The 23,871-nt window shown below is 36.5% G+C and overlaps 1 protein-coding gene and 1 non-coding gene across 5 annotated transcripts in view; both read right to left on the bottom strand.

The window, feature by feature from the left end:
* Positions 1-6,219: 6,219 nt before the first annotated feature.
* Positions 6,220-23,871, bottom strand: part of RSF1 (remodeling and spacing factor 1) — a 181,835-nt gene continuing 164,183 nt past the window's right edge. For 2 of the 4 annotated variants that reach the window (XM_060102801.1, XM_060102802.1), the window contains exons 12-16: positions 22,133-22,200; positions 20,257-20,464; positions 18,356-18,576; positions 15,921-16,109; positions 8,888-13,796 (exon numbers count right to left, since the gene is read on the bottom strand). In XM_060102801.1, coding sequence (XP_059958784.1) covers positions 13,228-13,796; positions 15,921-16,109; positions 18,356-18,576; positions 20,257-20,464; positions 22,133-22,200 — 1,255 coding nt within the window. In that variant the 3' untranslated portion in view covers positions 8,888-13,227. Of the gene's footprint in view, positions 6,738-8,887; positions 13,797-15,920; positions 16,110-18,355; positions 18,577-20,256; positions 20,465-22,132; positions 22,201-23,871 lie in introns of those variants that run through there. The other 2 variants (XM_060102804.1, XM_060102803.1) reach the window with 2 other exon arrangements.
* Positions 16,216-16,288, bottom strand: TRNAG-UCC (transfer RNA glycine (anticodon UCC)). The gene has a single exon. It is a non-coding gene; the product is annotated as a tRNA-Gly (tRNA).

The raw sequence follows: 23,871 nt of genomic DNA, 5'->3' as shown, positions 1-23,871 counted from the left end.
TATCCAGTAATAATAACAATCTTTATTATTATTATTTTAAAATTTTTATTATTATTATTTTTTTGCGGTACGCGGGCCTCTCACTGTTGTGGCCTCTCCCGTTGTGGAGCACAGGCTCCGGACGCACAGGCTCAGTGGCCATGGCTCACGGGCCCAGCTGCTCCGCGGCATGTGGGATCCTCCCAGACCGGGGCACGAACCCATGTCCCCTGCCTCGGCAGGCGGACTCCCAACCACTGCGCCACCAGGAAAGCCCTATTATTATTATTATTTTTACAAGAAAATAGCAACTAACACTTACGGAGAGCTTAATGTGCTAGGTACTAACTGTCAGTCTTTTTCATTTTAACCATTCTACTGGGTGTGTAGTATACCTCATTGTGGTTTTACTTAGCATTTCTCTGATAACTAACGGTGTTAAAGCACTTTTTCATGTGTTTATTGGCCATTTGTGTGTATATATATATACACACACACACACACACACACAGATATATATACTTGGTTTTGTTAAGTATATTTTCTAATCTTTTGCCAATTTAAAAAAATTGGATCATCTTTTTATTGTTGAGTTGTAGGAATTATTTATTCTAGATACAAATACTTTGTCAGATGCGTGTGTTATGAATGTTTTCTCTCAGTCCATGGTTTGCCTTTGGATATTCTTAGTGGTGTCTTCTGTGGAGCAGTTTTTAATTTTGATGAAGCCTAATTTACTCATATTTTCTTTCATGGTTATTGCTTTTAATATCCTATGAAATGTTTGGTTACTCCAAGGTTGTGAAAATATTATCCTATTTTTTTCTAGAAACTTTATAGTTTTGGCTTTTCCATTAAGGTATGTAGAGTGACTTTGAAGCCGTATGGGCAGATAACCCTCTTTAGAAGTTTGGCTTGAAGGAGTGCAGGTGAATGGGGTTGGTAGCTAGAAAAGAAGGTAAAGAATCAGGGTAGTAAATGGATGAACTATGTGGAATGTTAATTATATGTCAATAAAGATGTTAAAGGATTAGGGTAGAGTTCTGTTTGTTTTTGCTTTTTGTGTGTGTGTTTGTTTTAGGGACAACAAGGAATATTACAGCATGTGTGTAGGCTGATGGCAATGATTTAGGCGAGAGAGAAAGAAGAAAAAGAACTTAGCAGTGATGACCGCCTGAAATGTCCTTAACAATGTGCAAAGGAATAGGGTACTTCTGAGCTTATGTAAAGTGGTTGATATTTGTCCAAGGGAAACCCATCTGGGTGCGGTGATATCTTGTGATTTTGATTTGTATTTCCCTAATGATTAGTGAGGTTGAGCATCTTTCATTTGCTTTATCGGCCATTTGTATATCTTCTTTGGAGAAATGTATGTTCAAGTTTTTTGCCTATTTAAAAATCAGATTTTGTTGTTGTTGAGTTGTAGTAGCCCTTTATCTATTCTGGGTATTAACCCCTTATGAGATACATGATTTGCAAATATCTTCTCTATTCCTGGATTGCCTTTTCATTCTGTTGTTTGTGTCCTTTGATGTTCAGAAGTTTTTCATTTTGATGTAGTCAGATTTATCTGTTTTAGTTTTCTTTTGTTGCCTGTGTTTTGGGTGTTATATCCAATGAATCACTGCCAAATCCAATGTCGTGAAGCTTTTCCTCTATGATTTCTTCTAAGATTTTTATAGTTTCAAATCTTTCATTTAGGTCTTTGATCCATTTGAGTTGATTTTTGCATATGGTGTTAGGTAAGGGCCTAACTTCATTCTTTTGCATGTGGATATCTAATTTTTTCAGCACTATTTGTTGAAAAACTGTAATTTCCCCTATCAAATGGTGTTGGCACTCTTGTCAAAAATTATTTGACCATATATGTGAGGGTTTTTCTGTGCTCTACATTTTGCTCCATTGGTCTCTATGGCTGACTTTGTGCCATGTGTCTTTTTACTACGCTGTTTGATTATCGTAGCTTTATAGTAAATTTTGAAAGCAGGAAGGGTGAGTCCTCCAACTTTTTTCCTTCTTTTTCAAGATTCTTTAGGCTATTCAGGGTCCCTTGATATTCCATATGAATTTGAGGATTAATTTTTCTATTTTGCTGAAAACATATCTTAGTGTATAGTATTAACATTTTAACTGTATTAAGTCTTCCAATCCATGACATGGGATGTCTTACCATTTATCTGTGTCTTCTTTAATTACTTTCAGCAACATTTTGTAGTTTTCAGTGTACAAGTCTTTCACTTCTTTGGTTAAGTTTATTCCTAAGTAAAAAATTAGTTGTATTTCTATACATTAGCAATGAATGACCTAAAAATAAAATTAAGAAAAACAATTCTATTTATAATACCATCAAAATGAATAAAATACATAGGAATATATTTAACAAAAGAAAACTACAAAACATCTTGAAAAACATTAAGGAAGACCTAAAATAAAAGGAAAGACATCTCATGTTCATTTATTAAAAGACTTACTATTGTTAAGAAACCAATATTCCCTCAAATGATCTGCAGATTAAATGTAAGCCCTATCAAAACTCCAATTGCCTTTTTGACAGAAATTGATATACTGAACCTAAAATTCATATGAAAATTCAAGATACATAGAATAGTCAAAATAATCTTAAAAAAAAAAAGCCAAATTGGAGGACTCACTTCCTGATGTCAAAATTATTGCAAAGCTACAATAATCAAAACTGTGTAGTACTGGCATAAGGATAAACATATGGATAAGTGGAATCAAATTGACAGTCCAGAAGTAAACTCATACATTTTTGGTCAATTAAGTTTTGACAAGGATTCCAAGATAATTCAATGGGGGAAAGGACAGTCTTTTCAATAAATGGTGCTGGTACAACTGGATAGCCACATGTAAATAAATGAATTTTGATCTTTACCTCACACCATATACAAAAATAACTCAGAATGAATCAAAGATCTAAACATAAACTTATAAAACTCTTACAAATATAAAACATAAATCTTTGTAACATTGCATTAGGCAATGGTTTCTTAGGTAAAACATCTAAAGCACAAGCAAAGAAAAAACCCAGAAAAAAATTGGATGTCATCAAAATGAAAAACCTTTGTGCATCAAAGGACAACATCAAGAAAGTAAAAAACTAACCTGCAGAATCGGAGAAAATATTTGCAAATCATATATTTGGTAGGGGTATGGTATCCAGAATATATAAAGGACACTCAACAATTTAAAAGACAGATAACCCAATTTAAAAATGGACAAAGGATTTAAATAGATGTTTCTGAAAAGAAGATTTACAACTGGCCAGTAAGCACATGAAAAGATGTTCAACATCAGTAATCATCAGGGAAATGCAAATCGAAACCACACTGAGAAACCACTTGATATCCACTAGGATAGCTATAACAAAAAAAGACTGACAATAAGTGTTACTGATGTGGAGAAATAGGAACCTTCGTGCATTGCTAGTGGGAATGTAAAAAGATGCAGATGCTGTGTAAAAGAGTTTAGCAGTTCCTTAAAACTTGAAACAAAGAGTTACCATATAATCTAGTAATTCCATTCCTAGCTATGTACTTAACAGAATTGAAAACATATGTCCACACAAAAACTTGTACACAAATGTTTATTATTCGTAATAGCCCAAGAGTAGAAACAATCCAGTATCTCTCCACTGATGAATGGATATACAAGATTTGGTATATCCATAGAATAGAATATTATTCATCCATGAAAAGGAATGAAGTGCTGATTCATGCTAAAATATAGGTGAAATCATGAAAACATGCTAAATAAGAGAAGTCAGACACAAAAGGCCACATATTGTATAATTCCATTTATATCAAATGTCCAGAATAGGCAAATCCTTACAGACAGAAAGTAGATTAGTGGTTGCCAGGGACTCGATGGGAGGGATGGTGAGTGACTGCTAATAATATGGGGTTATTTTGGGGGGTGACAACAACCTTGTGAATATACTAAAGACCACTGAATTGTACACTTTAAAATGGTGAACTTTATGGCATGTGAATTATATCTCAGTTTTAAAAACTAAGAAGAAAGATTTTAAAATAAAATTGACAAGAACTTTTATTTTGGAAACTATTGCATAAGCACATCCAGATTATTAAAAGTGGCTGTGTCATGGAGAGGACAATCATCCTGAAGGCTGCTTCCTAGCCTTCTCTCCCCTTCCAATGTGCCTTTTCTGGTTGTGGGTCCCTACCTTTCATCCTTGCCTCTTTGGCACTGTCCTGATTCTGCGTATAGTATCTCCCAATAAAATTTCAGCCTTGCCTTCTCAATCAGTCTGAATCTGAAGCCAACTTTCTGATTTTGTAGAATTGAGTCAGCTTGCTTCCCTTGGATGTTGGTAAGCCCTACTTAACCTCAAAATTCATCCTGAAAAAAAAAAAAGATGCAATTACTGGCATCCCACTAGCAAGCAATAATGCCAAAGAGAAAAGAAAATGGACATTTCAAAAGAAAAACATGAAACAAGTGCAGGGAAAAAGGGAGGACCCTCTCCCATATTGTAAATTTCAGCTTTCTATAACAATTGTTCCTCATGGTGGAGTTCAGGTATGTTCTTGAGAAGCCTGCTAGGGTCCTAGAGTTTCTCTTCGGAATTTCTGACATTTCAGTGAGAGTTTTCAAATATAGGTTAACATTTCTATAACCTATTTATTTTAAAGACTGGTAGTCAAGTAGGAAACAGATTGGATGGGAGACAGGATGACACTTGTTTTCCATGATAAGGGAGAGCTTTGTATCGAGAAAGTGAATATAGAGGGATGGAGGTCAGAGAGAAATCAATGAGATGGGAAGACCCAGAGCAGGCAAGAGGGAAGGGGCCAGATCAAGGACACAGGCAGAGGGGATGTGGCAAAAACAGAGGTGACATCTGTTCCTTGGAGACTGGAGAGAAGGACGGGTGCTCGAGTGTGGATAAAGTGGCTCTGAAATGGGCAAAGAGGAACAATAAGGAAGCTATACGTGACCTATACCATGAACTAGTAAGTTCCTAGTTGACTTCGCTTTGGGGATGACTTTATGTGTAAAACTAATGTTGCAAATATGAATTCACATTTCCTTAGAGTGTTTTTTTTTTTTCATTTTAGACTTTTAGGACCTTAAAGAGCTTATGTAAAGTGATTGAAGAATCAAAATGACACACAAGCATTCATCTCAACCAACATTTAATTTAGTTTCACCAGAAAGTTTTCATTACTTTTTATATTTCTACCGCTACTAAATGATCACAGTATAGTAGACCAATTCTCAGTTTTTAAAAGAAAAGAACTCTTTTACATTCTCTGGTCTCATAACCTGAAAGGGATGTGGGTTGACAGTCATGTTCTGGACCCCACTGTCAGCTTCAGAAAAGAGCTCTCTCAAGGCTGCCACAGCGCTGTCACCCATAGCCTCCAACACAGCATCTCACTCGTATGTGACCAATTCAATTTAAGTGAACATTTCAATTAAATCACTAAGAAGCACTGGAGCTGGTCATTTCTTGCCAGCATAGATCAGCTTTCACTCCACTAAGTGAAATTCTGATCCAAAAAGTCCTTTACCTAAATAGTTTATCAATATTTTAAATCAGAACTGCAAATAATGAACTCCACTAGTTTGTTGGGGAAAAAATGAGTTCGTTGTGCATCCTACTGTATTCCAAGAGTAAGGAAAATCAAATCAACATTTGTAGATGAGAATTATACTCAGGATTGGAAGGGCCCCTTAAATGTCTAACCCCTTTTTAAATGTGTTGATCTATTACAGTCCTGCCAAATGGCAGTTCAACCTAAACCCAAACATCCCCTATTGGTGACAGTTCACATCCAAGTTATTAGAGAACTCTGTAAAAAAGAATTTCCATAGAATAAACAGAAAGCTTTTGCCTATGGCTTCTGCCCTCTGGCCTAGTTCTGTGGCTCCCACAGGGCCACACAGAACAAGTCCAAGGCCTCTTTAATGTATCCATTCTCCAGAGGCTAAAGATAGAAATCAAGAATAGCTTTCTAATATCTATAATTCACATCCTTGGCAAATAGCCTTAAACATTATTTTGGGGAAATTGATGCACTTGCACATTTACTTTCTAGATAGTAAGAGAACAATTCATCTATTCCTGGGGTGATAAAAATTTTCAACCTTCATCAACTGTTATTGAAAATTCTTAACTTTCTATGTGCTACAAAGTTTAAAATAAACTAAGTTTGCAAACACATCATGCTAAATACATCAAATTATTTAATTTTTTTATTATCACAATTGACATATATTAAGTGAAAGAAATGACAGAAGTATTATAATAAAACATTTTGAAAGAAAATTTACACAATTAGGCCAATAGCCATCAAATAGCTTTGGGCCTATCTTATAACACCAAGAGTTTTGATCAGACTATAGTGAGACACTGAACATTTCATTAACAAAAATATTGGCATGAGCCACAACGTATTCTGGTTGTCACTAACAAGGAATATTGTATTTAAACAACTATGCACTGCAATTCTAACACACTAGGTGTTCATACACTGCAGTTAACCCCTGAAGCTTTAAGCTACCAGGAATTCCTATATTTTCTATGCACAAAATTTACTTTGTGCATTATTAGAATCACATTTCCAGTTTTCAAATCTCTTCCCCCCCGATACATGCAGTATGTCATACGTGGCAGAGAGCATGCCAGCTTCTCCTGTTTAACTAATAGCACATTCCTTATTACCTCAAGAGTTTTACGCTCATCTTGGAGTTTCTGCTTTAGCTCTCATCTCCTAGAAACAAAATAAAGCATTCTGAGAACCTATCCCAGGAATAATTTTTTATGCATAGGAAAATAAAGCATTTCATATAAGCATGCCTGGAAATCCAAGAGGCATTCTGATTAAACACTCACTAGATCCTAGCTACTACTTTAAAATTAAAATGAAAATCTAACATAAGCCATCTACAAATTCTTATCTGGAATTTGTATTCTTTGCCTGGAAATAAATGATTCCCAGGCTTCATTTCTGAACGGATGAGGAGAGCAAAGAAACTGACATCCTACATTAACTGACAATAGATACAGGTAACTTAGGTAGAAGTTATGGATTTAATTCTTTACAAGAATACACTTGCGCTACAAAGGTGAGAAATTAGAATGGTAAATTATCAGATGGCAAAAAGTAATGGCACTTAAACAAAGGTGTCAATATAACTTATGGTAAAATGTGCCATATAAGGCTGCTAGAATCAGCAGATTTACAAGATTTCAAAATACTTTTGATCAAGTAAGAAGGGAATTGGAATTTGAACCTGATATCCCTTCCTGCCATGCCTCCAGCAGACAAATATTTCTGTGGAATTAAGTCTAATGAATTGAGTCTACAATAACCAAATCAAACAATTCTAGTTTCTCCTTCTTTTACAGATTGAAAAGAAACCAAGCTCTGTTCCACTCCCAACCCCCTCCATCCCAGCACAGGACACATCCTTTCAAGGTGTATACAAAACCTCCTGGCAGGTTTGGGCAAGCTATAATTCAGATACCATTATCAAGACTCTACTTTGATAAGAGAACAAAACATCAGACCAACACTGAGAATACCCTAGTTAGGCATCACGAAAATCACGCACTTTAAGAATATGCTGCTAACTGCCAAATTTGGGCCATTATAACTTCTTAAATTGAAAATCCATTTACACTAATATAAACTAGATCTGTGTATATATGTCTACATGTGTGTATATGTGTGTATGTGTGTGTGTGTAATTTTCATGCAATGATCTTAAAGCTTTGGAGACAGGGTTATTAGCCTAATTTCAAGGCTTGTCCATATAGCAGTACTGATGTGCACCAACTCTGCTAAAGGGCAGGATAATGAAAAAGACCATGGCACAAATTTTTAAACAATTTTAGGTTTAATTACATAATGCACCTGTAGATGTTCTAGCATAAACACAATTGTAAAAATCTACATCCTATTTTAGGGTATTTTTCCACCTCCCCTCCCTTAAAAGCTGTACATTTATAAAAAAATGTGACTCTCAAGCAAAATAAACTTTTTTTTTTTTTGCAACATACAAAATAAGTTAAATGATTCAGAAGGTCTTGAGCCATTAAGTTTCCCAATGATTGTGTTCTGGGCCATTCATAAGCATGACATGCAGCTAGCTCCTGGTCTAAGAACAGAACTCAATATATACATGTCAAACAAAACCCCAAACACTTGAATTAGATTTCTTTAGAAACTGATGAAAGTCAAGAAAATATATAGTTAGGGTTAACAATTCCATTCTTAACTTACATCATCCAGTGGCAAAATGAACAAGGCAGGTCACTCAGTCACTAGTGCATTTTCTAGCTTGTACCGGTTTGGCAAAAAACACAAATGTAGTTCCTTTAAAAATGTTTTTTCTCATTCAAAATGTCTAAGGAGCTTAATTAATAAATTTCTACTTGTCCAATAATTTGTTATGCCCTCTCATATAACTTATGCATAGGATAGACATCTTAGTTATTAAAATAAAAATCTTTATTAACTGAAATCACTACAATGTGTCAGAATTGGGTTTGCAGCATTTCCCAGAGCAAAATGGTATAAACATAAAATGAAAAAAAATTGAGCTTACATGACAAAAATGAAAAAATTCACTAATGGAATCGTATCCTAATCAATTTCTGAGAGGGTTTATATGAATTTTTAAAAAGTGTCGAGTGTACCATCTAGAGTAGCTATATACCAAGAGCACTACATTTTTGCTTATTAATGACTGCTTGCTTGCTGGAGAATGACAATCTTCAATATATGTTACAGAGTTACTTAGCAATTCTTGGCACTCAAAATGTTAATGATAATTTAAGAGTGAAATATTTTGAAAACAAATTATTAAGTATACACATAACAAAATAACTCAGTTTAAATACATTGATAGCAAAGGGTCTTGTCTTTCAGGATTGGTATAAAAACAATGAAGTAAATCAGCAGTTAGCTTGCCACTTCCAAGGTAGGTTTACAGGTACAAACTGGGAATGGTGGATAAAATAGGAATGGAATTTATTCTAAGAAAGTTTAATAACAGATATTAAGCAGAGGACTAGGTAGATACAGAAGTTATGCAGTCTTGGCATTCTTGCTTCTTGGGAGAACCAGGATGTTAAACCAAGAAGAGGAACTTCACTATTTTTCTCTAGGCTTTGTGTAATTAAATGATGTTCATAATTTCACATCAGTTAAAATTATGTCTTATTTTTTATAGTGTCAAATAATAATTTCAAAGGGTTTATTTTTTCTAACATCTAAGATATGTATATACATATTAATTTATATATATATATATACACATACATATATGATTATTCCATTTAAAAAAAGATCTGGGTCTTTGAATACTTGTCCTATAGCTGTGAGGCAATGCCATGAATCAGGGACCTGTTTGTTCCACTGTGTTGGTGAAGGGCAGTTCACAACTTTTTCTGAATATTAAACTTGTAAATTCATTAGGTTCCTTTCAATTGTATGGTAGAACTAGCGAACGGTTAACATCTCTTATCCCCACAAACATAAGCTAAAAAGGCATTCCTTGTGACAGAGGAAATGCCATCAGTCCCATTTAAAAATAGCTAACATTTCCCCACCTTTTAAATTCTAAATAACAGTAAACACCTACATTTTTCTTAATATATGTTCTTTGCCCAAATGCATATTATGGGATGGGTTCTATCAACCAAAAAGTAAAAACTGGAGTTTGTAATGTCCTGTTAATTTGTTTAAAAATCTTTTTTTCAACAACTTCTTTAGCATTTGAAGTCCTTGATTCTTTGGTAGATCATTTAAAAAAATTATCAGTAGACATGAATTTATTCTAAATGAAACTCCTTTTAATTCTCGGAATCTGCAACCTTGACCAACTGGAAAAAGATGTGCCAAGGAAACCCGACCTCAATAAATCAGGTATATTCTTGAGAATGTCGCTGCCGTCATTCTCCAGTAATGTGCCAACAACAGAAAATGTTTACACAAAACACTATTTCATCAGCACAAGTCTACAAAACCAAAACATGTTATTTTCAGTCTGAGTTCTTTTCACGTATTTTAATTCAAAGTTTCTGCTTTGTGAAAATCTGTCTAGTTTTCAAACCTTTACAGACACTGCAAACTAAATATTCTGAGTACTAAACTACATCTCCCCTTAATATATTTCCTATAGACTGTGGAGTTTGATACTGGGAGTCCAATTTGTATTTCCAAAAAGGGGGTTTAAAGTATTAAAGGGCTCTATTACATAGCAGCTATTGGGAGCCTAAATCCATGGTTAGTACTCTAATTACAAGGATCCAAAATGTTCTAAACTCTAGATGAATTGCTGCTTTCCTATACTCTGTCCAGTTCCTAATGACTGAATTATGTCTTTGGAAATAGAAAATTCACTTTTCCTTACATTTTGTTCTTTTTTAACTTCTTCAAAGCATGTTCAGAGTTAGTATTTCAGCAAACACAGACTCTTTGAGGGACTGAATCTAAACACCAAGCAGCAGAATTGTTTTTGAACTGTTCAACATTTAATCAGCCATAATTAACCTACCTGCATGATAGCAATTTGTTAACTATCAGGTGCTTAGATTGCACTCTTTGTAGATGAAGCATAGTTAACTGGTTTAATCAGAATGTGAAGGGAATTCAAAGGGAAACACTATCAAGTTCACAAACACTGAATTCAAGTTTGGTAAGTAACAGGCAGCAAAAATGGTATCAATGTCAGTGGGACATTTGCTAAATAGAATACTCAGTCCTTACTAAGATAAAAATTACCTTTTGCTCTCTATAGCAGAAGAGTAAAAAGAACTCCTTATTTCACATTAGGCATCCTGTAAAATAAATAATCTACCCATTTAATACTTCTTCTTGTCATTTGCTTAACTGAAGAAGACTAATAGGCTGAAGCAGAAGCTGGTGTGTCCAGAGGTAGAGAGAGGGTACATGGGAGTTTCTGCACCTTAGTGGCTTTACCCAACTGCGGAACTAAAATGGTAGCGGGAGACTGGGGGCAGGATAAGCCACCTGCACATTCTAACCACTTACCTTGCATTAATAGGAATCCTTCTATTGCCTGCCTGTTTTAGATAGTTAAAAAGGCCAACATTCTTAACTGACTTTCAAATAAATGAAACAAACCTAGCCAGAAAGCAGGCTTGGTAAGTGAATGTGGCTCCTTACATAGCCCTACTTACTGTCTGTGAATGTAAGCCCTTCCCTCCCTTCTGGTGGAACACTGTCTCAAAATAAAAATCACAACTTGCTTGGAACCACATGCTGTTGGTGCATCCTATTTTTAGGCTGCTTTCATTCTTTTATTTTTTTTTTACAGATACATATACACTGCTAGAATCAAAGCAAAAATATCAATGGGTAGGTACTACAGAACTAAAATGAAACAAAACAAAAAAACCCAAGAACCAACAAGTGAAAAACAACAGCTATAAACTTTCAAGGCCAAAAGATAAGATTTAAGGGCAACACCTGTGGAGGGAGGAAAAGGAGTATAAAGTTTCTAGAGAGGTATTTATAATGCAAGTCTAATGCCAGCTTTTTAATTATAAAAAAGAGAAGTGCTTTGCTACACACTGACTAGCACATATAATGCTTAATTTGGAAAGAAAAATTAATGAAGTTCCTTGGGCCAGCAGCAGATATGGTGTGTCCATTGCCGGCAACAGACACAACACTGGAACAGAAAACCCAATCCCAGGGCAAAAGTATTCACAGAAGTAATGGCTGAAGGTTTCAGAATTTGACAGGCAAGGTTTAATCACAAGTGCTACACTTTGTACAATGTTATTTATGGCTCTGCCTGAAATTTTACAGCTGTAACAGAAACTAAGACAAGTTCATATTTTAGTGTCAATTACATGTTAGATATTTAGTTAGTTACAAACCCCTTTTTCTTGAAACAAAGGGCTTTATCTTTCTTTAAAGTGTTGAGATGTTTGAAAAGGATGTCATACCTATTAAATACATTGGTGGTTTTCAATCAATTCTATATTGGTCGTGTGACTATTAATGAATTTTAATAGAAGTCTAATGGCCAAAGGCCAAAACTACATTCAAACCCTGCTAGTATATCCAGGCAGATAGGAAATTCCAACACACACACACACACACACACACACACACACACACACACACAAAAACTCAAACTAAAAACCTCCCAAAGGAACTGCTTTGTTTGTAGACTTCAATTTGAAGTAGATACTAAGGGCAAGAATAGACCAGTTAAAATTCACCTGAAAATCCTTTCCCCTTCTACAATGTGCTAAAATACTGCGGTCAGCTTAGCATCCATCTCTTCATGTATGTATAGATGTACTTATTTTAAAATATTTCAGATATTTAAATATTAAGTGGCCAGAAGACAAGAGTTACACTATCTGCAAAGTTTATAGTCCACCCGGGCCTTATGAAAGACCACACTCATTTCACTAATAATTCTCCATGACAGCATATTAAAGGCCACCTCATCACCACTGCATAAAGCTGTTTTAAAAATTTTTTTACTAGCACAATCTGGTTGTCAAAGCTTCATTATACATTTTACTGTACAAATACTTTTCAGATGATTTTTTTTTTAAACAACAAACTCCGCTATAAGAGAAACTTAGAGTTTTTTATGATGGTACTTTTTCGGTCTCTTTATTAAGTGTGGTTATCTCCAATAGTAAACAAGCTGATTTCATGAATGCTGTTACTAAATGACTTATGTATGATGCTATCTACAATTCTCAAACTGCAATAATACAGACTTGAACTTTTAAGCAGTCTGTTAATCATCATCTATGCCATGAATGTTTAAATATAATATATATTTAATATGAAAAAGCTAAAGCACAAGTGCTTTCTCCCACCCCTAATTCTGTTTTTGGGCCCTCACAGATTCGGAATGCATTCTTATCCACCCTTTTCACAAAGTCAGGAGAGCTCAGGAAATATAAAGTCAAAAATATACAAATCTTTGTTGTTACAATAAGATTTTTTTCCCATGACTGAAATTACCAAGGACCATGAACTTGGAAAAAGAAAATCAAAAGGAATTTACAGCAATTATTTATCTTCAAAGTTCAAAACTGGTCACTTCACAGAAAGACTTCAAGGTCTGTTGAAATTTTTCTTCTAAAAAGTCATTCTGTAGTGGAGTTTTCTAGGAAAAATAAAACAGCTTTTAATAACTGGCCCGCTGGTGTGAGAGCTACCGTGGAATAAATTAGCACAAAAATGGAAAAAAGTCTTATAACTGTTCACTGTTACAGACATAATCAACAAGGTCAGTCACTCTCAAAAGCTCATCTTCCTCCTCTTCTGGTGCCCCTGCCTCCTGCCCACCACTTGTCCCATTGGGGGCCAGGCTTGCACTGGCTGTGCTGTTGTCCTTGGGGGTCTGAGGCTTCTCAGTTGGCTTGCCAATCAAGTTCTCGATGGCTTTGCCAGGACTCTGTCCATTGGTGGAAGGTAAGTCCACTAAGCTATAGTCCAAAGGGCTCCCCACCTTGCCTACATTTTCAAAGTCCTCTTCCTCATCACTGTCTATCCGATAGGGCTTTTTGGTGCTCTCTTGTTCTGAGGGCAGAACCCTGGGCTGGCTGTCATGGGCAGGCTGATCTGCATCTCCATGAGCATTGTCACAACTCTCCTCTTCGTCTGTCTCGATCCGGTGTAGCCGTTTTCGGGATGGTTTACCTTCCTCTTCCTCCTCATCTGCTTCTGAATACTCATCTGTGCTTCGACCCCGCTTTCGAACTGACCGCTTTGATTCTTTAGCTAGCTCATCATCTTCAGAGTTCTTGGATATATAGCTCTCTAGAATAAACAGCACATTTAAGCCACTGGCACAGTTAACCATTAACAGAGTTAAGTAATTCTCCTTTAACAGATTTAAGTAATTCTCCTTTAACAGATTTAAGTAATTCTCCTTTTCCTCCCCATATTCATCCCATGTCCTGCTTTCAGACTTGCTTGTACGTAACTATTTCCCTTCAATAACTGGCCTTATTTCTCTCTCCTCTCAGTCCCACAACAATGCCCAATGTGATTCACAGTATACCTTGCCTGTGATTTTAGGGAAGAGCAGAATCCTTAAATGAAGATAGGCTGGTCACAAACTAAGCAACTCCTTCCCACTAGCCCTCAAATTAGGGAGTCATGTAAACATACCGATAAGGAAAGAAACTAAGCACCCAATTCAGGACATATGAAATACTGCTCTAACTCTCATTCCATGTTATTCAATGTCCTTGGCAGTCCTTAAACGTCTTCTCTTGTTTATACTTGACTCACCTGGTCTCATGGCTTTGCATACCATCCATATGCCATTGACTCTCACATTTGTTTTAGGCAACCAATCCATAGGTTCCAGACTCATGTATCAAACTGCCTGCTCAACATCTATGCCTGGATTTCTAAACAGGCAGAACCAAGCTCCTAAACTTCTTCCTCAAACCTGAGCCATTCTGGTCTCCACCATCTTAGTTACTGGCAACTCTATTCTTCCAATCGCTGAGTCATCCGTGATTCCTTTCTTTCTCCCATCTAACCCAGTAGTAAATCCTATGGGTCTACTTTCAAAGTATGTCCATAATTTGACTCCTTTTCACCCCTTTACTGCTACTGCTCTAGTCTCACCCACCATCATCATCACCTGGCCTATTTCAATGGCTTCCCAACTAGATTCCTAGATTTCCTCCCTGTCCCCTTCAATATACTCATAACACAGATACCATAGCAAATTAAAACGTAAGTCAGATCATATCACTCCTCTGCTCAAAATCCTCCAATTATTTCTCATCTCACATAGAATAAATTCCAAAATCTATACAATGGTCTACTGTACTATCTAATATGGTCCCCACTAATCACATGTGAGTATCAACATTTTTTTCAGGTCTTTACTCAAATGTTGTCTTCTGAGTGAGGCATTCCTTTGGTACCCTATCTGAAATTTCACCTATGCTCCTTTTCTCCTTTACTTTTTTCCGTAGCATTTATCTCCACCTAATATATCATATATTCTGCTTATTTATCATGCTTATTGTCTCTCTTCCCCCAACTAAAGTAAGAGTTACAGGACAGAGTTATATGTTTTTGGTTATTCTTTTCACTCTTCTATTCCCAGTGCTGAGGACAGTGACTAGTTCAGTAAGTATTTATTTTTAATAGTTGAATTAATGAATTTATATCTGTCTTTAATGATACATGAAGATAAATACACATTCACCCGGATGTTTACCTCCCTTCTTTAGTCTCCCATATCCAAACATTTTTTCCCTTGCTCTCCTGGCTTGGGCTCAAACATAAATGACAAGGATCTAAGAAAGCAAATAATCTTCAAAACAGACCATAAACAATGGAGAATTAAATATATAAAAAAGAAATGGGGGAAGGTAAGGGTTAGACTCATTTAAAATAAACTTGGGAAGAACTCTGGAATAACTACAAAGACTAAATGGATATCACAAGTTCATATTTTAGATCTTTTCCTATACTTCTGGTATGGGGCACAGCTAAAGCTATTAAGAAATGAAGGTTTACCAACTAAAGCTCACTGTTATGGTGGAGAGAGACAGTAGGCACCCTTGGGTGGGAACTGTTCAGGTATTCAGGACATAGGAGGTTATTTCAAAATGAAGCCCATAAATAATAAGGGAGCAGAAGAAATCTTGTTCAGATCACAATTTTCTGATACTCTTCTAGTTTCAATGAAGAATTTAATTATTACAATGAAGACCTTAAAAGTTAGTATCTTATCAAGTATCAGTTATTTAAACTATAAGTTGACCAGGCATAAAATAATGGGTTTTGTCTCAAAGATATTACGGGTTATATTAAATTTCTAAGAAATGGTACAGAATCATCATCCTGAGTTCACTTTATAATTTGTACTGCTGCCTTGTCCAAACTTCTGGAAACTGGAGAGCTATTCCTTACCTTCACTCTCTGAGCTGGAAAGCCTACGCTTGTGAACTCGTCTGATTTCTTTACCACGTCGTAAACTCTTCTGGGAACCATCACTTTCTGAATCTTCTTTGTAGTTAATTTGTCTTTTCTGGTTCCTCCTTGACCGCCTTCGCCGAGTTTCTACAAAATCATCACTAAAACCATCACTAAAATCACTTTCTGTTAAAAAAAAAAAAAAAAAGAGGAGAAAGGAAAAAGAAATCAAGCACATTTTTTTTTTTTAAAATTTATTTCTGGCCATGCCATGCAGCATGTGGGATCTTAATTCCCTGCCCAGGGATTGAACCTGGGACTCCTGCATTGGAAGTGCAGAGTCTTAACCACTGGACCAGCAGGGAAATCCCATCAAGTACAAATTTTAATTCCACTAAATAGAAAAGTAGTTAGCTTAGGTTATAAAAATATAAAGCTATTAGGCAGAGTTCAGTCGTAACTTTCATGCCTCTCATTTTCTTCTTAATAATATGAGTACATCTGGGGGGGCTTTAATGCCAAACCTCACAAATGTATCCTATTAGCAGTCAATCCTCAAGATTAAAAAATGTTTCATAGGGAATTCCCTGGTGGTCCAGTGGTTAGGACTCCGCACTCTCACTGCCAAGGGCCTGGGTTCAATCTCTGTTGGGGGAACTGAGATACTGCAGTGCGGCCAAAAAAAAAAAAAAATTTTTTTTTTACATAATCCTTATTTCATACAACCTAGAGCTACCCAGTGAGCTGCATGGCTGCCACAACTGCACTTCTTGGTGGATAGTTACTATTTTGCCTCATGATAATCTGCTGTTCCTATATATATAGCTATATGGCTACAGTCATAGCTTCACAATGAACTGCAGAGGTTAAACTTTCTAACCACAAAAAAACTGATGAGCCTGTTTCAAATAAGTACAGAACTGGAGTTATATTTTTGCCTTTTCCCCATGCGGAATTAAAATCTGCTAAATACAGCTCATGGGACTACTTTAACTTTCAAAGCACTGCTAAATAGCACTATTCTTGTCATGTCACCTCTGATCAATAAACCAAAGTCACACTATGGCATTGTGTCAGAGCAGTTTTTCAGGAATGCTAACAAATTCCACTGAATCATCATATCTAGCTTTGTTTTCTAATGGATTTCAAATATTTCAAAACAGCTAGCCAACAGTTTAAAGGGGTCCCACTGGCCAAATCTAGGGCAAAGTGTGTCAAAATAGTGATGGTAACATATCATATCCACCGACTGAAATAAGAATCTGTAAGTCCACACTGATACAAAGAAATAAATATATATGGGAGAAGAGAAAGCTCTTCCTTACAGAACACCAAGTATTAAATATAAAAGGAAGGAAGGAGTTAGAAAACTCATGAATAAATGCTAAAGCTAGTGGGTGAAACATCTGATAAGGAACAGGATATTTACAGTCTCAAAATATCTTCCTATGAATTATTTATTAATTACAAAGGGAAAATAATAGAGAGACCCGGAGGACACACATTAACTCTGTGATATTCTTGCCAAAAATGTATAACTAGAATCTAATCACAAGGATACAAAAACCCAAATGAGGTATGTTTTACAAAATAACTAGTCTGTATTTTTCAAAAATGCTACAGTCAACAAAGTTTGAGGAATATTACAGATTAAAGGAGACTAAAGAGACATGAATAAATGCAATATGTAATCCTGAACTATATCCTTGACCAGGAAAAGATGTTTATATAAAGGACAATATTGGGACACCTGATAAAATTTGAATGTATATTGTTGATTAGATAATAGTATTTTATCAATAAAATTTCTGATTCTGATATTGTAGTTATGTAAAACTCCACAAGCCTGGCTCAAGTTGGGGATATAATACTCCTGTCTGTGGCACTTCCTCAGTAAGACAACAGCTACCTATCTGCCAATCCCATAAAGCACTACTATCTGTTCTTTTACCTGCTGTGCCTCTCATTATTTATTTAGTTAATAGAGATAAGTATAAGCTATAATAAGATCAACCACTGATAATTTATAAAAACTAACAATCATAATCACCGATCATGATCTAAATGTTAGAGATAATTAGTGACCTTTCTCTAATAGCTAGACATCTGAGAAAAATGTTCTCAGATTATTAAGAATGATTCCCAAGAAACACTATGAAGGTAAAGTCTTGGCATGGAAGCACTTGGCACCAAAAGGATTCAGCACAATCCTAAATGAGTCTGGCATGAAGTTAACATATCCATCTGTATCTGTCTTCTCAGATGTGCTTTATGTGAAAGATTTAATTAGTGGTGAATCATAAGAATAGAACTCAAAGTATCAACAGAAAGCTTATATTACAATTGAATGGAATTTTATTTTAAGAAATCTTAATTCCAGAAGTCATAAGAATTTACTGACTTGGTGAGATGTGGATACAAATTATTTTTACCAGAGTCTCTACTGTTCTCCTCAGATTCCTCCTCTTCATCATCATCGGAGTACTTTTTCTTTGGAGTCTTTCTCCGCAAACGCCTGCTTTGCCTCATTGGCCGGGAGGGATGTCGCCTTAGTCTTCGGCTACAGAAATCAGTGTCGCTGTCATCATTAGATGGTGGGTCTTCTTCACTTTCATCTGGGTTCTCATCAGATACTACAAACTCATCTTGAGATCTGTCCAAGAGAAACCAAATGAATTATGATGGTACACTGAAAACCGTGAACCCGTTTTTGAGTTCTGAGTTCAAATTCTAACAAGTCCAGTGAATTATTAAGTAACGTTTAATGTAAAATACCCAGTTAATTGTATCAGTTTCCCCGTTTATAAAATGAAGAGATGTTTTGCCCCCTCTCCTTTTTTTAGAAGGAGTTATGAACATGAATTGATGCTGATTTTTGTACGTACATTGCTTTGGCCTCTTGGGAAGTCCTCCACATACCTCAAATTCAACATGCCCAAAAGTGAACTCATTATTTCCTAACCTACTCCCCTTTTTTGTTCCCTAGCCTGGTACTTGGTACTGTCACCCATCTAGTAATTCAAAGCAGAAACCTGGTATTTATCCTAATTTCTTTCTCGCTTTTCATTTCTCACATCTAATCAATGACTAATTCCTCCCGAGTCTATCTCATAAAGATAATATCTCAAACCTGATACCTCTTCTCAGTTCAGGCTCTCATATCCCACCTAAACTACTATAGCAATTCCCCAAAGTCTCTTTAATCTCTATACTCATTTCCCCTCAGTAAATCCTCTGAACGAATGCCAGGATGAATCTTTCTAAAACATAAACCTCATATTAGTCTGGTATTTAAAACCATTCAGTGGGTTTTCATCATCTACAGGAAAGAGTCCAAATTCTTATGCATGACAAACAAAATACTCCATCATCTGGTTCCTTTTTATGTCTTGGCCACATTTCCAGCAGGGCACTTTCTGCTGCTTCCTCAATTCTTCTTATCCTGACACACCAGGAGTTTCCTAAATATTCTATGACGTTTTATGCCTGGCTGCCCTGGAAAGGATTTCTCTGCTTAGAATACTTTCTTTCCTTCACTGCTTCTAATCTCACATTCATCTATCTGCCCAGTTCATTCTTCACATTTCAGATAAAGCTTTATTTCTACTCTGAGGCTTTCCTTGACCTCCCTGGGTTGATCTGGCCCTTCTCTGTACCCTGACTTATGTTTTAGTAGCAATCATGCAGAATGACTTTTTTGTGGTTTATATGTTTGTTTCCTCCACTAAACAATATGAGAGGAGAAACTTTGTGGTATTCTTTCCATACCTGTTCTGCAGGGAAGCCTTTCCTGATCTTCCATACTGAATTACTTGCCCCAACCCAAACCCCTATGGGTCACCAGAGAATAGTTTCTAAATACTCATACCTGTCCATTTCTCACTTTTGACTGGGAACCTCTCATGGTCATGGTGGCAGAAGGTGGCACAGAGGTACACCACAAATGAATGCTAACTGCTGTTCATGAAATTTAAATACAATGTTGAATATTAAACCAACAAGCACAGGGACTTCCCTTCCCTGGTCCAGTGGTTAAGACTCTGCACACCCAATGCAGGGGGCATGGGTTCGATCCCTAGTTGGGGAACTAAGATCCCACATGCTGCATCGTGTGGGCCCCCCCAAAAAAACAAACAAGCCATAATCGATTAAAACAATCGTTTTAATCTAGAAAGAACCAAAATCAGCATTGCTGAATTTGTTTAAAGCATCCTGAAAACAGATTGTCTATGTGCATGAAGAACAAAAGCTCCATCAGAGCAGGGCCAAGCTTATCTGGTAGGCCTGTTCAAGCCTGGACCTAGAGAATGGGATCTACTGACAGACCACGCACCCATCACTGATCTTGAATTCATCCTCACTCTCTTCTTCATCCAGGTTGCTGTCACTGTCCAGATCATTTAGTCGCCGGCGTTTCTTCCGGCGAGCAGCAGCTGCCCTCTGGGGTCGTTTATTTTCTTTTCTTTCTTCATCCAAAATAGTAGAGATATCTTTTCCACGGTGGCCTGTGATAGTGGAGATATCTTTTCCTCGGCCAACTCCTGAGTCCAGGGGGAAGGGTGTAGGGCAGGTGAGGGGAAGAGAGGGAGGGAGAGAGAGAGACAACTATATGTTTACTAAAAGCTTCCCTTTAATATCTACAGATTGTCCTTAGCAGATTTCTTTTGATTTCTTTATTTTCTTCCTACAGATATGCAATTTTCTCACAACTTTAGCTGACAGAGCTCTCTTTTGTTTATCCTACTAAATAGAAGTTTACTATGTAAAGAACTGGCTTCTTCAAAAATTTTGATATGATTCATGTACCATAATATTCACCCTTTTAAAGTGTATAATTCATAGGTTTTTAGTATAGTCACAAAGTTGTGCAACCATCACCACTAACTCCAGAGCATTTTTTTTTTTTTTTTTTTTTTTTTTTTTTGCGGTACGCGGGTCTCTCACTGTTGTGGCCTCTCTCGTTGCGGAGCACAGGCTCCGGACACGCAGGCTCAGTGGCCATGGTTCACGGGCCTAGCCGCTCCGCAGCATGTGGGATCTTCCCGGACCGGGGCACGAACCCATGTCCCCTGCATCAGCAGGCAGACTCTCAACCACTGCACCACCAGGGAAGCCCTCCAGAGCATTTTTATCACCCCAAAAAGAAACCTCATACCTATCAGCAGTCATTCAAGAATCTCTTCTTGGGGCTTACCTGGTGGTGCAGTGGTTGAAAATCTGCCTGCTAATGCAGGGGACATGGGTTCGAGCCCTGGTCTGGGAAGATCCCACATGCAGCAGAGCAACTAGGCCCGTGAGCCACAACTACTGAGCCTGCGCGTCTGGAGCCTGTGCTCCCCAACAAGAGAGGCCGCGATAGTGAGAGGCCTGCGCACCGCGATGAAGAGTGGCCCCGCTTGCCACAACTAGAGAAAGCCCTCGCACAGAAATGAAGACCCAACACAGTAAAAAGTAAAAAATAAATTAAAAAAAAAAAAGGAAAAGAAAAAGAATCTCTTCTTGAAAGCTGTCTTTTGGACATGGCTTTAGAAAGAGGCCAATCCATTTTTTAATTTTTTTTAAAACTGTGTTTGCAGAGCAGAGAAAGTGAGAATTCAGCAGCAAAGATGTAAATAAGGAACACATGTCTGGAAAAGCTAGTGACTTCTTCAGTTTTACTACAAACAGCCTACTTATTATTAATCCTTTCTAGACCTTTCATAATAACACTGGAGCACTGGTGATTTCCTACATAGCTCTTTAATTAAATTATCTTCAAATTCTTCTATTTTAATGTCACCCATTAAAGACTGTGAAATTAATAAATTGATTTTTAATTGAAAGCAATCATTTAGATTCTGATGATCCATAATTTTTGTGACTTTGTAGCAGTAGTGATCTAAAAATGGAAAGACAACAGCAAAGTTTTCTGTTTGGAAGCAGAAGAAAATTTTTTAATCTAGGGAAGAACATTTAACCTAGGGAGGAACATTTATGTTTCATATCAGATTACAAAATAATACTACTTTTAAAATAATTAGAAGCTCTGAGTCTATACACTGACACCGTGTCCAGAGATTATTTTGAATCTCAGACAGTTAACATCAGTAGTGATCGTGACACATACTGAGGAGAATACGAAAATATACTTGCTCACTGCTTCTAATCAGGGCATTTTAGTTAACGTATTGGCCGAGTTAGATGAAAAAGAGAGAATGATAAACACATACCTCCTCCATCAGCCTCTTTGATATCATCTTCTATAGCTTCATCAATTGCTTCATCAAACTCATCAAATCTAAAACACATACAACAATCACATTACAGCCTGTCCTGGCATATGGGTTAGGAAAATTGCCTCTGAAGTGAAAAAGGGCTGAATGTGAAACTGCTCTCTGCTACTTTGGGGCTGTGGGACTTGGATTAGACCACCTCAGTCCTGTTAACCTCAATTTCTTTGGTAAAACAGAGTTTTGTAAATCAGTATCTAATTCTAAGTTGTTTTTCATTTTCAAAGATCATCTATACCAGGCAGCAACAAATATTTTTGTAATGGGCTTTGTAGACTGTACAATCTCTGTACTCAACTCTGCCATTGTAGTGCAAAATCAGCCACAGACAATATAAGTGAATGAAAGTAGCTGTGTTCCAATATAACTTTATTTATAGACACTGTGATTTGAATTTCATGTAATTTTCAAATAATTTTAGCCTTCTGGTTCTTTTTTCAACCATTTATAAATGTAAAAACCACTCCTAGGTCACATGCTATACACAAACTGGCAGTGAGCTGGATTGGCCCACAGGCCATAGTTTGCCAACCCGATTATACAAATCATATGACAAGGTAAACTGAACAAAATTTGTGTTCCAGAAATAATACTAAGTGTGAGAAGTATACTACTGTTGTTATTAAAGATTATATTATTATTATTATTATTACTGAAATTCATATACAGATGGTCAGAATTTTAGAACTAGGTAAACATACTTTTTCTCACAAGGGCTATTTCCTCCAACTTAAAGCAAAAAACCAAGACTAGGTGATTCCTAAGATTTATTCACATACAAAACTCTTTTCACTTTAGAACTGAGGTGACCAAAAGATAAAGTGACTTGAAGATCATGCTAAATATGGTAATTACTAGCCACATGTGACTATTTATATTTAAAATAATTAAAATAAAAAATGCTGTTCCTCACTAGCCATATTTCAAGTGCTCAACAGTGACATATGGCTACTGATTTCCATACTGGACAGCAAAGTAACAGAACATTTCCATAACCACAGTAAATTGGACAGCATTGGATTAAAGTTACACAGTGATTAACAACAGAGTTAAGACCAATAGCCAGGACTTCCCTGGTGGCACAGTGGTTAAGAATCCGCCTGCCAATGCAGGGGACACGGGTTTGATCCCTGGTCCAGGAAGATCTCACGTACCGCGGAGCAACTAAGCCCGTGTGCCACAACTACTGAGCCTGTGCTCTAGAGCCCGCGAGCCACAACTACTGAGCCCGTGCGCCGCAACTACTGAAGCCTGTGAGCAGCCTAGAGCCCGTGCTCTGCAACAAGAGAAGCCACCGCAATGAGAAGCCCGCACACTGCAATGAAGACCCAACGCAGCCAAAAAGAAAAAAACAATAAAATCAAAAATCCTTGAAAAAAAACCAATGACTAATAAGCCAAATATTTTGCCTTTTGAGTTGAGAAACTCATTACAGCTATAGATTTCCTCTCTAGGAAAATATATATACCTACACAAACATAACATTTTACATATAATTTCAGAAGATTCACAAGTTTCAGGTTAAGAACTCTTCTTCTACAACATATTTTTAAATGCAACAGTTTACTTCCAAATTTTTCATGATTATAAACAATGCTATGAAAAACATCCTTATAGATATAGCTTAGCTCTTCCTTAAGGTAAATTCTGAGAAAGTAAAAATCTGTGCATCTATTCAT

This window comes from Mesoplodon densirostris, chromosome 7 (genome assembly GCF_025265405.1).
Source record: "Mesoplodon densirostris isolate mMesDen1 chromosome 7, mMesDen1 primary haplotype, whole genome shotgun sequence".
Lineage (NCBI taxonomy): Eukaryota > Metazoa > Chordata > Mammalia > Artiodactyla > Ziphiidae > Mesoplodon > Mesoplodon densirostris.
The sequence above is the reverse complement of the archived record's forward strand: the minus strand, read 5'-3'. Positions and strand labels throughout refer to the sequence as shown.